This window comes from Capra hircus, chromosome 25 (assembly GCF_001704415.2).
Source record: "Capra hircus breed San Clemente chromosome 25, ASM170441v1, whole genome shotgun sequence".
NCBI lineage: Eukaryota > Metazoa > Chordata > Mammalia > Artiodactyla > Bovidae > Capra > Capra hircus.
Genome location: NC_030832.1, coordinates 1,558,978 through 1,573,317, shown reverse-complemented (window position 1 = coordinate 1,573,317; position 14,340 = coordinate 1,558,978). Strand labels below are relative to the sequence as shown.

Sequence of the window (14,340 nt, the reverse complement as noted above, 5' to 3'; positions counted from 1 at the left end):
TGCATGAAAGTGAAAAGTGAAAGTGAAGTCGCTCAGTCGTGTCCGACCCTCAGCGACCCCGTGGACTGCAGCCCTCTGGGCTCCTCCATCCATGGGATTCTCCAGGCAAGAGTACTGGATTAGAGACTAATAGGATGCGTCTTGGCCTGGGGCGATACCCAGCACCTGGGAGTCCAGGAGGAGGAAGCTGGGCTTGGCTGGGCCGTGGAGAGCTCTTGATGGATGCTTAGAGTTGGCCTGATGCTTGAAGTGGAAGGGGAAGACCAAGGGGCTGGACTTCGTCGAGCACGGGTGTAGGGTACACCCCCATTGTGGCTGCAGTAGGGGGACTGAGAGCAGGATGGGAAGTGGGTTAGGGTCCTCGCGGGCCTCATTTGCCCTGTTCAGCGCTCTGATGTTATCCTGGGAACAGTGGGTGACTGATTGCTGTGGAGGGGTTTAAAACGCTGAAAAGTCATCCTCAGGTTTGCATTTTGGAGGAAATAATAACACGCAGTCTTTATGGAGAGCTCACCTCCAGCCTCAGCCTGTGCCAAGGTGTGATTGTGAATTGTCACGCTTAACCCTCAGCCTGACCCTCTGGGGTGAGGTGCAGCAGAGATGCCCATTGTACAGATGGGAACACAGGCCGGAGGTGACGATGATGTGCTTTGTCCAAGCACAAGTGACCAGTAACAGCTGATGCCTAGCAGAGGCAGCATTGGATTGAAAAAGGTGTGGGGAACTGAGATTTTCAGACAGTTGACCCCAGAGCTGGGGACAGTCTCCCAGCCTGTGATACACATCCTCACGGCCCCGTCTGGGTGTTTCCAGACATCTCAGCCAGGACTCCTCGGCTCCCTGGCTGCATGCTGGAATCCCTTGGGCGGGGGGGCAGGGGGGGTTCAACATCGCCAGGCTTATTAAACCTTGAATTTGGTTTTGTAACAATCCCTGGGCGACTCCAGTGTGTGGCTGCCTCTTTTTAGGGGGACCCTTGTGGTCTGTGTTCAGGCGAGTTTGGATGTTGAAGGCAGAGCAGGGGTGGGTGCTTCTCCTGGAGGGCTCCTCCTTGGGGCTCTGCTGGGTGTTGTGGGGGAACTGGTTCTCCAGGGGCAGTGGCTGGGAGCCTTGGGGCCATGCTGTTGTCTTGCTCCCTGACAGCTGGTGTTTGCTGTCACGGCTGTCTCTGGGGAGATGGGCTTCCTGTCTGTGGCCAGTGCCCACGTAATCGTTTTGGATCCACCCCGGCCCTTGTTTCTGGATGTTGTGAATGAAGTTGCCTCCATCTCTGTTGGGCCAAGAGCTGCTGGGGGTCAGGCCCCAGCTCCTGCGGGTTATTCCTGCTTCCTCGTCACCTGGCAGCAGGCTGGCCTCCAGGAGCTGTCCAGGAAATAAACGGTACTGGTAGGTTGGCCAGAGGCCTGCAGCAAGGAGCAGGCTCCCGGGCACAGCAGTGGAGCCTGAGCCTTGCATGTGTCCATTTAGCCTCTGGACGTCCAGGGAGCTGGCGGCCTGGCCTGAGCCGGCAGGATTCCAAGGCTGCTGGCCCTGCAGCCCGGGAGGAGGGGTTCGGGGAACCGAGGAGACTTCACGTTCCAGTCAACACTCTGAAGCTGCCTCAGAGATTTCTGCAGGGCTCAGTGTGAGGAACCCATGGGAAACCTGACCCTTGACTGCAGAGGCTGAGGCCTGCCCCCACCCAGCCACCCCTGCTCGCCACCAGCTGTTCTCTGTGGGCTGCCCCAGACACCATCCTTGTCTGTCCACTCTGCAAACCGTGCCCCCCTCAGAGAGAGGGAGGCAGGTGGCCCTTCTCTGAGGGCGTAGGAATGAGGTCCAAGATGCCAGGGAGCCCCCTGTGGGAGGGGGTACACGTCCAGGGGCCCCGGGGGCCCTGTCTCCTGGGTGTCACCCCTAGCCTGAGCCTAGGGGACTCGGGCCCGGCGTCTCTGTCATCAGCGTCGGGCAGGCACCCCTCCACTTGAGACTCCTTGGCCAGCCTGAGGTGCCGCAGGACAGCTGTGTCCTGACTTGGGAGGGGACAAGGGCTGGGTGGTGGGGGATTCGGGGCTTGCAGGATGGCCCAGGGTTTTGAGACCCCAGCCTCCTTGGGTTAAATGATGCTTGCTGCTGGGAGGTGGCAGCCTGAACAGGATGACGTCACTCAGTAAAAGCTGGTTGTGCTCCTGTTTTTAAAGCTTTTATCCTGGAGAGTTTGAACTTACACAGAAGTGGGCGGAAGAGCGTGATGAACCTCACAGACCCACTGCCCTGTGGCCTAGCCTGCTGCTCCACCCTCACCCCACCCCTTTTGGAAGCAAACTCCAGCCATCCTACTTTTGATCTGGTAGCATTTGGAAATGTATGGCGACCCCTCGATCACACCCCAAACAGTGCGCAGTTCCCTGGTCCCTTTCATGTCCAGTGTGCTCAAATTTGCGGTTGTCTCAGTGTTTTCACTGGAGCCAATTAGGATCCAAACAAGGTCCACGCAGCAGCAGTGCAGCTGGGTGATGTCTTTTAAATCTCTGCGGGTGTGCAGGCTCTCCTTCTGTCTCTCTTCCCTCTCGTGTGACTCACTGAAGAGACCGGCTCCCACGGCACCGGGTGTGGGTCGTGTCTCTGTGTGTCCCTCTGCCCTGCCGTCCTTCCCAGACACTGCTGGCCGGGCGCAGAGCTGTGTTGGGTGGGGAGCCACATTTCACGTGCTCGAGCCACAGGACCAGCGGCTGCTGTGTTGGCCGGGTTGGCGCAGAGAGTTCCAGATGGGGCAGTACTGCTCCAGGTGCTGTCTGTCCATCATGTCCAGTGTGGCTGACTTTAGCCGGCCACTTCTCGGGTGAGGGCCAGGGGCTCACCACCAAGTGGGCCTTGTAGTGTCTCATGGATGTCGGGTCTAGGACCAGGCTCGGAGCAGGGACTCAGTAGGGATTTGCTTTGCTGACTAGGTAGGATATTGGGGCCTTGGGGTCTGCCATTGGCTGGGGGCACCCAGGGCCTTGCCCTTCCTCACATGTCCCCCTAACTGATAGGGAGTGTGGGGGGCTCTGGGAGATGCAGCCCCCGGGGAGCTGCCTGGGTGTCAGGGAAGGTGGGCGTTGGGGAGGGGACCCCCGGGCTCGGCGTGAGCCTGGCCTGTGTATGACGCCAGGCACCACGTAGGCAGCCGTGCATGTGGCTTCCTGCACATGCACGCCTGTAACACCAGCGATAGAGAGGGGGCCGTCTTGCAGGGGCCCCTGGAGGGACCGCCAGCGCAGGTGACACCGAGGCCAGTGCTCAGCGCTTGTGCGGGTGTCACCCAGCGCCAGGAGAGAGCACCCCGCGTAGAGTGGACGGCCGAGCGGAGTCTCAGAGGCTCCAGGTGATGCGGGGCGGCAGGTGGGGCCTCTGGAGAGAGGCCAGTGGGGGCAGCACTGCAGGACCCTGCAGAGAAGCGCTGTGATTGGCTTCTTCCAGAAAGACTGCTGGCTGGGGTGCAGAGGCGCCTTGCGTGCCGAGCTGGTCTCCCCCTCAGGGTCCCTGAGCCACCCGCACTGGGAGAAGGAGACTGCAAGTGCATGTCCCAGAAGCTGCCTGGCGAGGGCCGGACGGCAGGGCTGTGCGTGCCGGGGGCCACATACACACCGCTCCTGTCTGTGGCCCCTGGCAGGGCGGCAGGTGAATGGGGAGGCTTCAGCTACAGCTGTGACACGGGGGACCTGAAGGGACGGACAGCAGAGCGCTCCCAGTGCCCGGAGCAGTGAGGACAGCCACCAGCCTGGAGAAGGGCGGGGAACACGCGTCATGTCGTGTCTGATGAAGGACTCGTAGCTAGAATACGTAAAAACTCAGTGACTCAAAGCTAAAAAGCGGGCAGAGGATCTGAACAGACCAGTCTGCAAAGAGACACACCAGTGACCAATAAGCACGTGAAAAGACGCTGTGTCTAGCTTTCAGGGAAACGCAAATCGAAACTCCAGGGAGATACCATTTCACACCCACTGGGCTGGCTGTCCCCAAAAGACAGACAATACCGGATGTTGATGAGAATCCTCGTCCGCGGCTGGCGGGGATGGGGCACACCTGGAAGACAGTCCAGCAGCTCCTCGGAAAAGTAAATGTAGAGGGCCTGGTCATTCTGCCCCTCGGTGTAGACCCGGGAGAAACGAAACCTACGTCCACACAAAAACTTGAACGCAAATGTCCACAGCAGCTCTGTTCAGAGGATGTAAGAGGTGGAAACAGCCCCAACGTGTATTGGAGATGGGTATGTGCACAGAGTGTGGCCTGTCTGTAAAATACTGTTCAGCCATGGGAAGAATGTGGTGCTAAGGCTTGCTGCAACGTGGGTGAGCCTTGAAAATGTGTTCTGTGACAGAAATCAGATGCAGAAACCCACGTGTTGTGTGATTGTGCTGATGTGAAACGTCCAGAATGGGCAAGGCCATGGAGCCGCAAGTGGACGAGTGTCTGCAGCTAGGGTGGGGCTGGGGCTGAGGGTGGTGGCCAAGCGTGCTGGTTTTCCCCCCGGGGTGGGTGAAATGGTCTTGGAATTAGGGGTGGTGGTTGCCCAGCCCTGAGAGTATACGGAAAACCACTGAACTGTATGCTCTGGAAGGGTAACCTGTATAGTTGGTGGATAAAATAACAGATCCCTGAAGAAAGTACCCAGGGGGGCACAGCCCCTCCTGCTGCTGCCTGGCCTCCCTGCTTGGCCTCCCTGCCTGGCCGTGGTGAGCAGGACTCTGCTGAGCTCTCCGTCCGGCAGTGTGATGCCGTGGCCTGGGAACTGCACTCGACTCCATTTTACAGACCAGGAAACTGAGGTTGAGTCGCTTTCTGGGGTCGCCTGGTCTGGGTGTGCTCAGGGCCTCTCCCTGGAGCTGCACTCGGGGGCCTGGGGTTTGGGGGCAGTGAGGGTGTCCCCAAGGGGGGCGGGGTGTGTTCGAAGGGGACCAGGTGGGCTCTGACTCAGCCCCAGCCGCTCACCTGGCCCTGCCCACCAGCCTCCTCCTCCCAGGTCCCTTGGCTGTCCCTGCTCTGGTCCATCCCAGCGACCCCCCAGGAGGAGCATGGGCAGACCTGGCTCCCACCACAGCCCCTCTGCTCCCTGTGTGGCCGTGCCCAGGTTGCTCAGCCTCTCTGAGTTCCGGTTGCCTGCCCTGCACTTGGGCACCGTGAGTGGATGTGACATGTGTGGTTGTGGGCCTCGGAGGTGAGGGGGTGTGGTGTCCCCACGGCACTTGGCTGATGGTGGCCGCGTAATCCTAGCTGCTGCCAGAGTGGCCCCCCAGGCCCTTCTGAATGAGCTCAGAGTCCACCACTGGTCCCCAAGTGCTGGCCGGGAGTTGGGCCCCAGGACCTGTCCTGCTGCAGAGCACACAGGCCTGAGGAGGGGCACCCTTGCTGGCGCACGTGTGACTGTGCTGCTCAGACCAGACACACGGGTGCACCTTGGGCAGGCAGGCTCCTACGCACTCTTCAGCACCCAATCCTGGAGGCCCCGTGTCCAGAGGCCTCCTGCCTCTGGTCTGGCCTCAGAGGTGCCTTTACTACAAAGCCAGGTGGCCGGTGGGATGCATCATGCCAGGCACGCTTCTCTAGTGGTTTCATCTCAGTTTTACACGTGTGTGTGTCCCGCGCCTTCCCGTGTGGATGTGTAACGTGGTGAAGGTACGAGGCATCTTATGACAGCTGGCCAGTGGCAGTGCCACCTGTGAGTGGGCATGTGGGGACCCTGGCTCCTGAGGGGGACCCCGACTGGGGTTTGGTTTCAAGTGAGGAAGCCATTTTGGACGAGACGCGCATTTTCCTTTCCGGAACATTCTGCTGTGCCAGCGCCACAGTGGGAACCCAGCCGGGCCCAGCCCACCGAGCGCTGGGGTGAAAACAGCCCGCTCCTGCCGCGCTGTCTGGGGAGGCAGCAGCCCCGGGCCCGGCGCTGGGCTGACCGGCGGGCTGGGAGCCGGCAGTCTCGCTGGAAGACGCGGCTCACGTGCGTCCTTTATTCCCGGGACACCTTGTTCCTCGTGGCTTGGCAGCCGCCAGTGCTGAGGGGCCCAGCCATGCCCAGGCCCTGTTGGGGGGCTGCGTTTGGGGGCCTTCTCCCCAACTGAGGCGCCCACGGGCCCAGGCCAGGCAGAGCGCGTCCCCAGTTCTGAACCCCTGGGCCCTGGAGCCCACCCTGGGGTCCTGCAGGGCCGCCCTGGAAAGGGCCGTGCCCTGCGGAGGAGGCCAGCCTTGCCCATGCCCTGGGCGAGGCTCGCAGACCCTGTGCCCACAGGCCGAGCCCTGGAGCTCCCTGGGCGACAGGACTGCCCCCCACCAAGCGGGGGCGACCCTGAGGACCGAAGCGTGGCCCTCAGTCCCCAGCTAGGGGGCTCCTCTTCCTCGGCCCCTCGCCCCATCCTGGCCTGGTTAGTGCCCTGATGGAGGCCGCCTCTGGTGGGCTGCCCTGGGAAGGCCCCTCCTCGGGGCTCCCTTCCCCACCTCGGCCTACGGGTCCAGGGGCTTCCCGGGCAGGGCAGGGCAGCCCCGCCCCCGACGCCTGTGCCTCGTCCTGCTGACAGCTGAGCCGCAGGCTGGCCACGCCCTACAGGGAGCCTCTCCACGCGCCCTGGAGACGAGGCCCCTCCTTGTCTGACGCCCGAGACGGGCGCCTCTCCCCTGTTAGAGGCCCGGACCCCCCTCTCACTGGTCCCCGGGCCTCGTCAGGAGCCAGATGGGGGTGGGTGGCTCCAGCCAGGCCTCCTGGGCCCCTTGCCTGCCTCTCACCCTCTCTGCGTGTTTTTCTTCAGATCAGCTCTCTCCCCAAAACTTGAATTCATTAATTTAAACATCATTTCCGGCCCTGGAAGCCAGCCTCGCTCACCATAAATAGAAGTGCATGAAGACAGAGCTAGGTTACCAGACTCAGACTGACCCACCCCATCCTGCTGCCAAAGGGAGCCGTTACTGCCGTGTCAAGTGGGGGCACTGGGTCTGGACTGGCCTGCAGGGTCCCAGGGGCCTGGGGCTGGCCTGCGGCCTCTTGCCCCTTCCACCTGGGCTTGGCCCCTGAGGGGCCGTGGTGGGGGTCCCTGTTTCCCTGGAGCCCTGGGGCTGCCGTGGAGAGGACGGGGCAGCGGGGGCAGGGCCGTCCCATCCCGTCCCGCCAGGGGGGAGGCGGCCGCTGGCCCGCCGCGCGGTTACGTAGCGTGCAGGCGGCCCCTCCGGAGGCCTGTTTCCAGCGTGGCGGCCAGCGCTGCAGGGTGGAGTGTGGGCTGGGGCCTGGCGCCCGCCTCCACTGCTGACCACACGCGTCTGGAATGTGCAGATGTTTCCTCGGGGGCTCTGGCTGGCCCCCAGACCCCGCTGGGCATCTGGAGTGGGGAGTGGGCACCCGCCCCCCACCCCCTGCCTGGGCAGAGGGGGAAACTGAGGCTTCCGGGGGCGGTAGGGCTGGTACCTCCACGTCCCCAGCTCCAGGAGGCAATGCCCTGGGAGCCACCTGGGCTCAAGAAGGACCCTGTCCTTGGGCTCCGCATCGGGCACCTCCTCCCTCAGTGTTGCCCCGTGGCCCACCCCATCTCTCCTCTGGGCCCTGAGGCATCCCTTCCCCTCTGCAAGGCCTGGGGCTGGAGGCATGGGCTGGGCCCTGTGGGGGGAGACTGAGCCGCCAGCGTCCCCAGGGTGGGGGCTCAGTGCCTTACCCCGACCCCCCCAGCTGGTGGGAGCAGGGATCCCTGCCCCAGCTGCTGCTACAGCAGGAGAGATCGGGCTGGGAAGGACACACTCCCCCAGGAAGGCTGGGTGTCCGACTCGGGAGACGGGGAGTTGGGCCTGCCCCAAGGCAGGGTGCGGGGCAGACGGGACTCTCCAGTGACTACTAGGCGCTGGGGGAGGAGGGGAAGGCCGGGGCCTAGGGGTCGAACAGGGGTCTTCCTCCCCAACACCCCTGCCTGTCCTCGGTCAGGAGAGGGAACAGCGTGGTGGTTAAGCCTCCTTCCAGTGCAGGGGACGCAGGTTTGATCCCCAGTCAGGGAGCTGAGATCCCACATCCTCTGGGGCAGCTGAGCCCGCACACCACCACGAAGAGTCTGATGCAGCCAAATAAATACACAAGTGAATAAAGAGAGGGGACAGCAGGGGAGGGGCTGTGTGTGAGGACGCCCTCGTCTCAGTCCAGGGCTGTGGGCAGTTGGGGGCCAGCCTCGTGGCCTGGTCCCTGGTGCCCAGGGAGCTGACTTGGCTCGTGCTGGTGCAGGTGTGTGGGCCACAGGTCACCCTTTCCCCTCCTGCCGTGGGGTCCCTGGAAGTGGCTGGTCTGGGCCTGGGAGGTCCGGATGACCCAGAGGGTTGACACCATGTGGCCTAGCCCCTCTCAGATGTGAGCTCTCCTCCCCGTGGGGACGGCTGCCCAGCGTGGCGGTTGGCCAGCCGCCCTGCTGGGCTCCTGTGGGTGGCTCCCTGGGCTGGCCGTGTTCCTCATCCCAGACTTGGTAAGACGGGGAACCCGAGTGGGGGCAGGGCGCAGAGGAAACCCGAGGGGCTGGAGCAGGGTGGGGCTGGCCCTCGGCAGCCGTGGCGTTCTCTGAGAACCGTGACAACAAAAGCAGATGGGGATGTGGAGAGGTGGCCGTTCAGGGCTGGGAGGCCTCAGCGGAGTCCGCCTCCAGGGTCCCCCCTGCCCAGCACCCCCAGCTCGCCCCGTTGCCCTTCCGCGCGCCCCCAGGCAGCTCTGGCCGTGGTGGCGTGCCCGGCTTTGTGCTGGCCCTGCCTTACGGCTGCAGGGTCTTTTTCTGCACCTGGGCCCTGGGCAGGCCCAGGGGAGTCCCGGGTGAGGGACTCCCTGGGGCGGGGAGCATGTGGCTGCGCCCCTCTCAGGTGGGGGAAGCCTCCTGGGGGCAGCTGGGCAGGACTGGGTGGAGGACTGAGCTGGGCCGTGGGTCAGGGGGGCCAGGGCGGCGTCCTTGGGGTGGTGATGGCCGAGTGGCCGGGATGCCAGGGTCGCCCTGCCCCCCTCCTGCCCTGGTTTTCTGGCACCACGGCGATCGGGAGCCAACCACAGATGGCTCCCAGGAGCTGCCACTAATGATGGATTTTCCAGAAAACGGGATGTGGAAAAACACTGCAGGGCTTGTCCTCCTTTCCCTTCCGCTTGAGGCCCTGGTTGGGACGCTGGCCCTCGTGCCCCTGGTGGGGGCCTCAGGCCTGCACGCCCCCTTGAGCCCCACTGTCCCCAAGGCCCACCTCTGGGTTCTCCGACAGCCCGGGGCTGAGGCTTCTCCAGCCCCACCCCAGAGGCTCGGGCTCCACAGCTGTGTCCCCTTCAGCCCCTGCGTGGGTCTAACTGAAGTTTCTCTTAGCCTGCCCTCCCCAACTCGGGGACGCCGCACTTGACTTCAGGTGGAGGCTGGCCGCGTCCGCTGGTCTCCCGGCCTGTCCCTTCCCACCCTGGGGACGGCTAGTGTGGGCTTGTGTGCGGTGGTGTGGGAGGCACCGTGTCTCCCTGTTTTTTTAAGTAGATGTGACTGTCCCCAGCTGTTTATAGTGGACACTGCTTCCGTCAGCAGCGTCAGTGGTGCGGGGGAGCCTTCCCCAGGCCATCCGGTGAGAGCCTGGCGTGCTCCGGCAATCCTCTGGGTGTTAGGACTCCTCCTGGTAGCTTTGTGGGACAGATCAACAGGATAAACTCAGAATCTGCCTGTGGAATCTTCACCAGCCATTAAGAGTCTAGGGTTCAGTGACCATGCAGTGGCATCCAGCTCGCTCCTCAGCAGCAGGCTGGAGGCTTGGCATGAACTTCAGCAGCTTAGAGTGATGATGCGCAGGCCAGGGGCTCCTTCAGGCCCGCGCGGCTGCAGCCGGGCCGCATGTGCGTTGCAGCGTCTCACCCAGTGTCTCTCCGCCACCAGCTCCCGCCACGTCTCCAGGCGGGCGTGCGGTTGTGCGCCGTTCCTGGGTGGCCTGTGCTGTGCCATTGGAGCTTGTCGCCAGGAAAGAACCTTTGCCAAGTCCAGCGTCCCCCTGCCCTGTGCGATCAGGTCACTGGCAGAGCCGCGGTAGGGCTGCTGAGCCTCCGGGTTGACGCCTCCACCCTGTCCAATCCCAGCAGGAGCTCTACCCCAAGCCTGGGGACCCCCGTCCAGGTTCAGGGGTCCCACTGCCCGGAGGACCCAGCCCCGGGTTATGCAGCCCTCTTGACGGTGCCTGAGGCTCTCTGCTCACAGCCCCTCTTGACGCCCCCAATTCAGTGGAGGCTTTGGTCCTGCCCACCTGCTGCTGTGGCCCCCTCCCTGGGGCCTGTGCCCCCCCATCCCAGGCAGGCTGCAGCCAGTGTCGGTGGAGCACATCATGTCCACGTGCTATCCGCTCAGCGCCCAGTCTCCTGATGGCTGCCCATGATGCCAAGGGCGAAAACTGGCTCCCAGGGGTTAGCAGAGTGCGTCCAGTCCGCCTTTCCTCACCCCCTTGGTGGGGCCTGAGGGGGATGGGAGCTCCCTTCTTTGGCCCGAGCTCCCTTTGTTAGTCACCTGCAGGCCCGCTGGTGACATGAAGGTCAGAAGCCCCCCAGGCCATGTTGGGAGCCAGGGTCATGTGGGTGTCCCGGCTGAGACCCGACCCCAGCCCTTGGTGCATAGCCAGTTTCTGGGCAGAAGTGGCCACAAGGCCCTGCGTGGACAGCCAGGCTCCAGGAGGAGCAGCGGTCAGGACCAGGGTGGGGGTCGCTTCCTGAGCCTCGTTCCTGGAGGTCGTGAGCAGGGGTGAGCCCTAGGTACCCCAGCACCGCCTGAGGCATGCTCTTGGGGTGCGGGCTGCCCTCGGTCTCGACTCCCAGGAGGGCCTTGTCTCAACGCCAGCCAGTTCTTACTAAGCTCTGTTGTGCGTGGTCTGGGTGAGGCGATGGAGCTGCACTCGGGACACCCCCCAGCTGCTGAGGGAGCTGGGACAGCAGGGCTGGGGGGGCACCTGGAGTGGGGGTCTGGACTGGGCTGTGGCCGGGGGCACTGGGCTGGTGGGACCTGGAGACAGACAGGCCTGGCGGAGGCACTGGCGGGCCCGTGGCCTGTGGTCATCACTGGGAGGGCTGGGCTGGCGAGTGGCATTCTGGGACATCAGAGGGCCAGCGTGACACTTGGACGCACAGAGGCTCAGAGGGCGGGAGGCCCAGGCCACGCCAGTGTGGAGACTGGTGTCCCCATCCTAGGAGCTGGACCCGTGGGGGGACCGGCTTCCGTCTCCAGACCAGGAGGGGAGGTGGCGCCGGTGGTTGGAGAGTGTCCCCGGAGGGACTCGCGAGGGGCTGGGGTCGCGTCGCCACTGTGTCACCGCGTCGCCAGCGCTGCGGGTGATGGCAGGTCAGGGGGCTGCTGTGCTGTTTTCTTGGTGTTTCTCCAGGTGTTACGAGAATGGCCGTTTTCTTGTACATCTGTGACATTTGTATTTCTTGTCCTATTCTCATTTCTGGCCTTTTAAAAATTTTCTTTCCTGGAGTAGCTTGCTTTCTTTACGGTTTGCTAACAGCATATATGGAAAGAGTATTATGAGCCGTTATGGCATCACCGACTCCATGGACATGGGTGTGAGAAAGCTCCAGGAGATGCTGGTGGACAGGGAGGCCTGGCGAGCCGCAGTCCACGGGGTCGCAGTCAGACACGACCGAGTGACTGAACGACAATCCGTGGTCTTCACTGCTAGTGCTTTTCCCGGCTGGTAGTTTGTTTTCCGATATATTGTGTGGATGTTGTGTGCTTTTATGCAGTGGTATCTTCTGGCTTTTGAGATTTTTCTTCTGCTCATAGTTTCTGCTTTGAGAACCTGATTCCTCTCCTGTGCTTGCGCTGGGGTTGGTTCTTTGACACGATTCTGTTGACCTTGAGTGCCTGGGTTTATGGGGGTCCAGCTCTACGCAGTGCCCTGACCCTGGAGGGTTAACACAGGCTGTTACTGTTGCTGTGCTGCGGGGTCCTCCACCAGGGTCCCTCCCCCTTGGTCTGGTCTGTGCCCCCATTGCATCTCGGGACACCCCCCCACCTCCCCAGCAGCATCTGGATGCTCGGCCCTGGAGACCCCTGGGCTGCCTTGTGTCTTCTGACCCCGTGTGGAAGGGTGAAGCCTGCCCCCCACAATGCACCCAACCCTGCTGGGCAGGAGGGGCAGTGGAGGGCTGGACACAGTGCTGAGGCCAGCTCCTCCTGCCTCGGGTTTCCAAGATGGGCAGCAGCACTGACCTGTGCAAACGGAGCTCCGGGTGGGTGGCCGTGGGCAGAGGGCGTCTGGGCCACCCTGTGCTGACCTCTGTCTGTCGCACTTTGCAGGGATATCTCCCACAACCTGCTTCGGGCGCTGGACATCGGGCTACTGGTGAACCTCTCGGCGTTGACGGAGCTGTGAGTGTCCACCAGGGGTGGCTGCGGGCTTCCATGCTGCAGGCGGGCGGCAGCTTGTCCCCGTGGTGGTTCAGGGGGCTCATGTCAAACCACGTTGAACCCCTCCTTTCTTACAGGGACATAAGCAACAACAAGATTTCTACGTTAGAAGAAGGAATATTTGATAATTTATTTAATTTAAGTGAAATGTAAGTGTCGATGGTTTTGGTGGCTCTGGGTGGCTGGGCCAGGGGGCCCCGCACTGCCTGCTGATCCTGCCCCATACCCTACAGAAATCTGGGCGGGAACCCGCTCGAGTGTGACTGCGGTCTGGCCTGGCTGCCGCGCTGGGCGGAGGGGCAGCGGGTCCACGTGGTACGGCCCGAGGCGGCCACGTGCGCCGGGCCTGGCCCCCTGGCTGGCCAGCCGCTGCTTGGCGGAGCGCTGCTGGACGGAGCCTGTGGTGAGTGTGCCAGGCGGCACGGCTGAGTGGCCAGGCGGGACCCCTGTAGGTCCTCTCCGGTGGGGGAAGTTACTGACTGGGGAGGGGTCGGGAGGGCCCTCCAGCCCAGGGGACGGTGTGTGCGGGCTTGGAGGTGATGCAGTCTGGGATGGGGTGGGGTGAGGGGCGCACCCTTGCAACCGGCCTGCCTGCCCTTGCAGGTGAGGAGTATGTTGCCTGTGTCCCTGACGACAGCTCGGGCGCCGTGGCACTGGTGGCCTTTTCGGCTGCCCCCGAGGGCCCGCTGGCCCCTGAGGCCTGTGGCGCCCTCTGCTTCGCAGCTGGCCAGGCCCTTGCGGCCCTCTCGGAGCACAGCCGGTGCCTATGCGGGTCGGCCCAGCCCCACAACTCCTCTTCCGCCTGCCTGCCCTCCTGCTCTGGCCCCTCCCTGCCCCCTGCCCCTGCCTGCCGGGGGCCCAGCCTCCTCCAGCACGTCTTCCCTGCCTCCCCGGGGGCCGCCCTGCTGGGGCCCCAAGGACCCCTGGCCTCTGGCCAGCCCGCAGCCTTCCACGTCACCGCCTCACTGCCGGTCAGCTCCACACACTGGGACTTTGGCGATGGCTCCCCAGAGGTGGATGTCGCGGGCCCCGATGCCACTCACCGCTATGTGCTGCCCGGCCGCTACCCCGTGACGGCTGTGCTGGCCCTAGGGGCGGGCTCTGCCCGGCTGGGGGCAGAGGTGCGGGTGGAGGCGGCCCCGGCTGACCTGGAGCTCGTCTGTGTGGCCTCGGTGCACAGCGATGAGACCCTACAGCTCGGTGTCCGAAACCGCGGCGGCTCGGGCCTGGAGGCCGCCTACAGCATCGTGGCCCTGGGCGAGGAGCCAGCCCAAGGTGGGGCCTGCCCCGGCCACGTCGGGTGGGCGGACCGCCTGGGCTGGGCACACGCCGACGCCTGTCTCTGCCCTCTACCCCCAGTGGTGCACCCGCTCTGCCCCTCGGACACAGAGATCTTCCCTGGCAACGGGCACTGCTACAGCCTGCGGGCAGAGAAGGCATCCTGGGCGCAGGCGCAGGAGCAGTGCCGGGCTTGGGCCGGGGCCGCCCTGGCCATGGTGGACAGCCCTGCCGTGCAGCACTTCCTGGTCTCCCGAGTCACCAGGTGCCTGCCTGGGCATGGGGCATCTGCAGGGGCTGCATCTGGCCGGCCGGTGGGCTCCAGGCAGCAGCTGCTCCTGTCGGCTCTCCTGATGCAGCCGAGGCCACAGGGTGCCCGCTGTGGTAGTTGCCCGCCCCCGGCCCTGTGTCCTCCCTGTCTGCCCAAGCTGGGCCCCTCCTGCAGAGGGCAGGGCAAGTCTGGTGTGGTCAGTGCCTCCCGCACCCTAGGAGCCTCTTGGGCGCTCTGACCGTCCAGGCCTGTGGGGGACTCTGCTCCGCAGCGGTCACCAGGGGTGGCCCTCAGAGCCTGCCATGGCCAGGGGTGGGATGGGGTGGAGGCTGGCCCCCTGCTCCCCTGGGTCCCTGGGGGAAGGGGCTGATGGGCTGTGGGTCCTGCTGAACATCCTGTGTCCCGAGGGGAGATCGA

At 63.9% G+C, this 14,340-nt stretch overlaps 1 protein-coding gene across 2 annotated transcripts in view; it reads left to right on the top strand.

The window, feature by feature from the left end:
- PKD1 (polycystin 1, transient receptor potential channel interacting) overlaps nucleotides 1-14,340 on the top strand; it is a 38,952-nt gene that overhangs the window by 957 nt on the left and 23,655 nt on the right. Inside the window, exons 2-6 of one of the 2 annotated variants that reach the window (XM_018040104.1) lie at nucleotides 12,264-12,335; nucleotides 12,452-12,523; nucleotides 12,608-12,777; nucleotides 12,978-13,649; nucleotides 13,734-13,917. In XM_018040104.1, coding sequence (XP_017895593.1) covers nucleotides 12,264-12,335; nucleotides 12,452-12,523; nucleotides 12,608-12,777; nucleotides 12,978-13,649; nucleotides 13,734-13,917 — 1,170 coding nt within the window. Of the gene's footprint in view, nucleotides 1-12,263; nucleotides 12,336-12,451; nucleotides 12,524-12,607; nucleotides 12,778-12,977; nucleotides 13,918-14,340 lie in introns of both variants that reach the window. The other variant, XM_018040103.1, reaches the window with a different exon arrangement.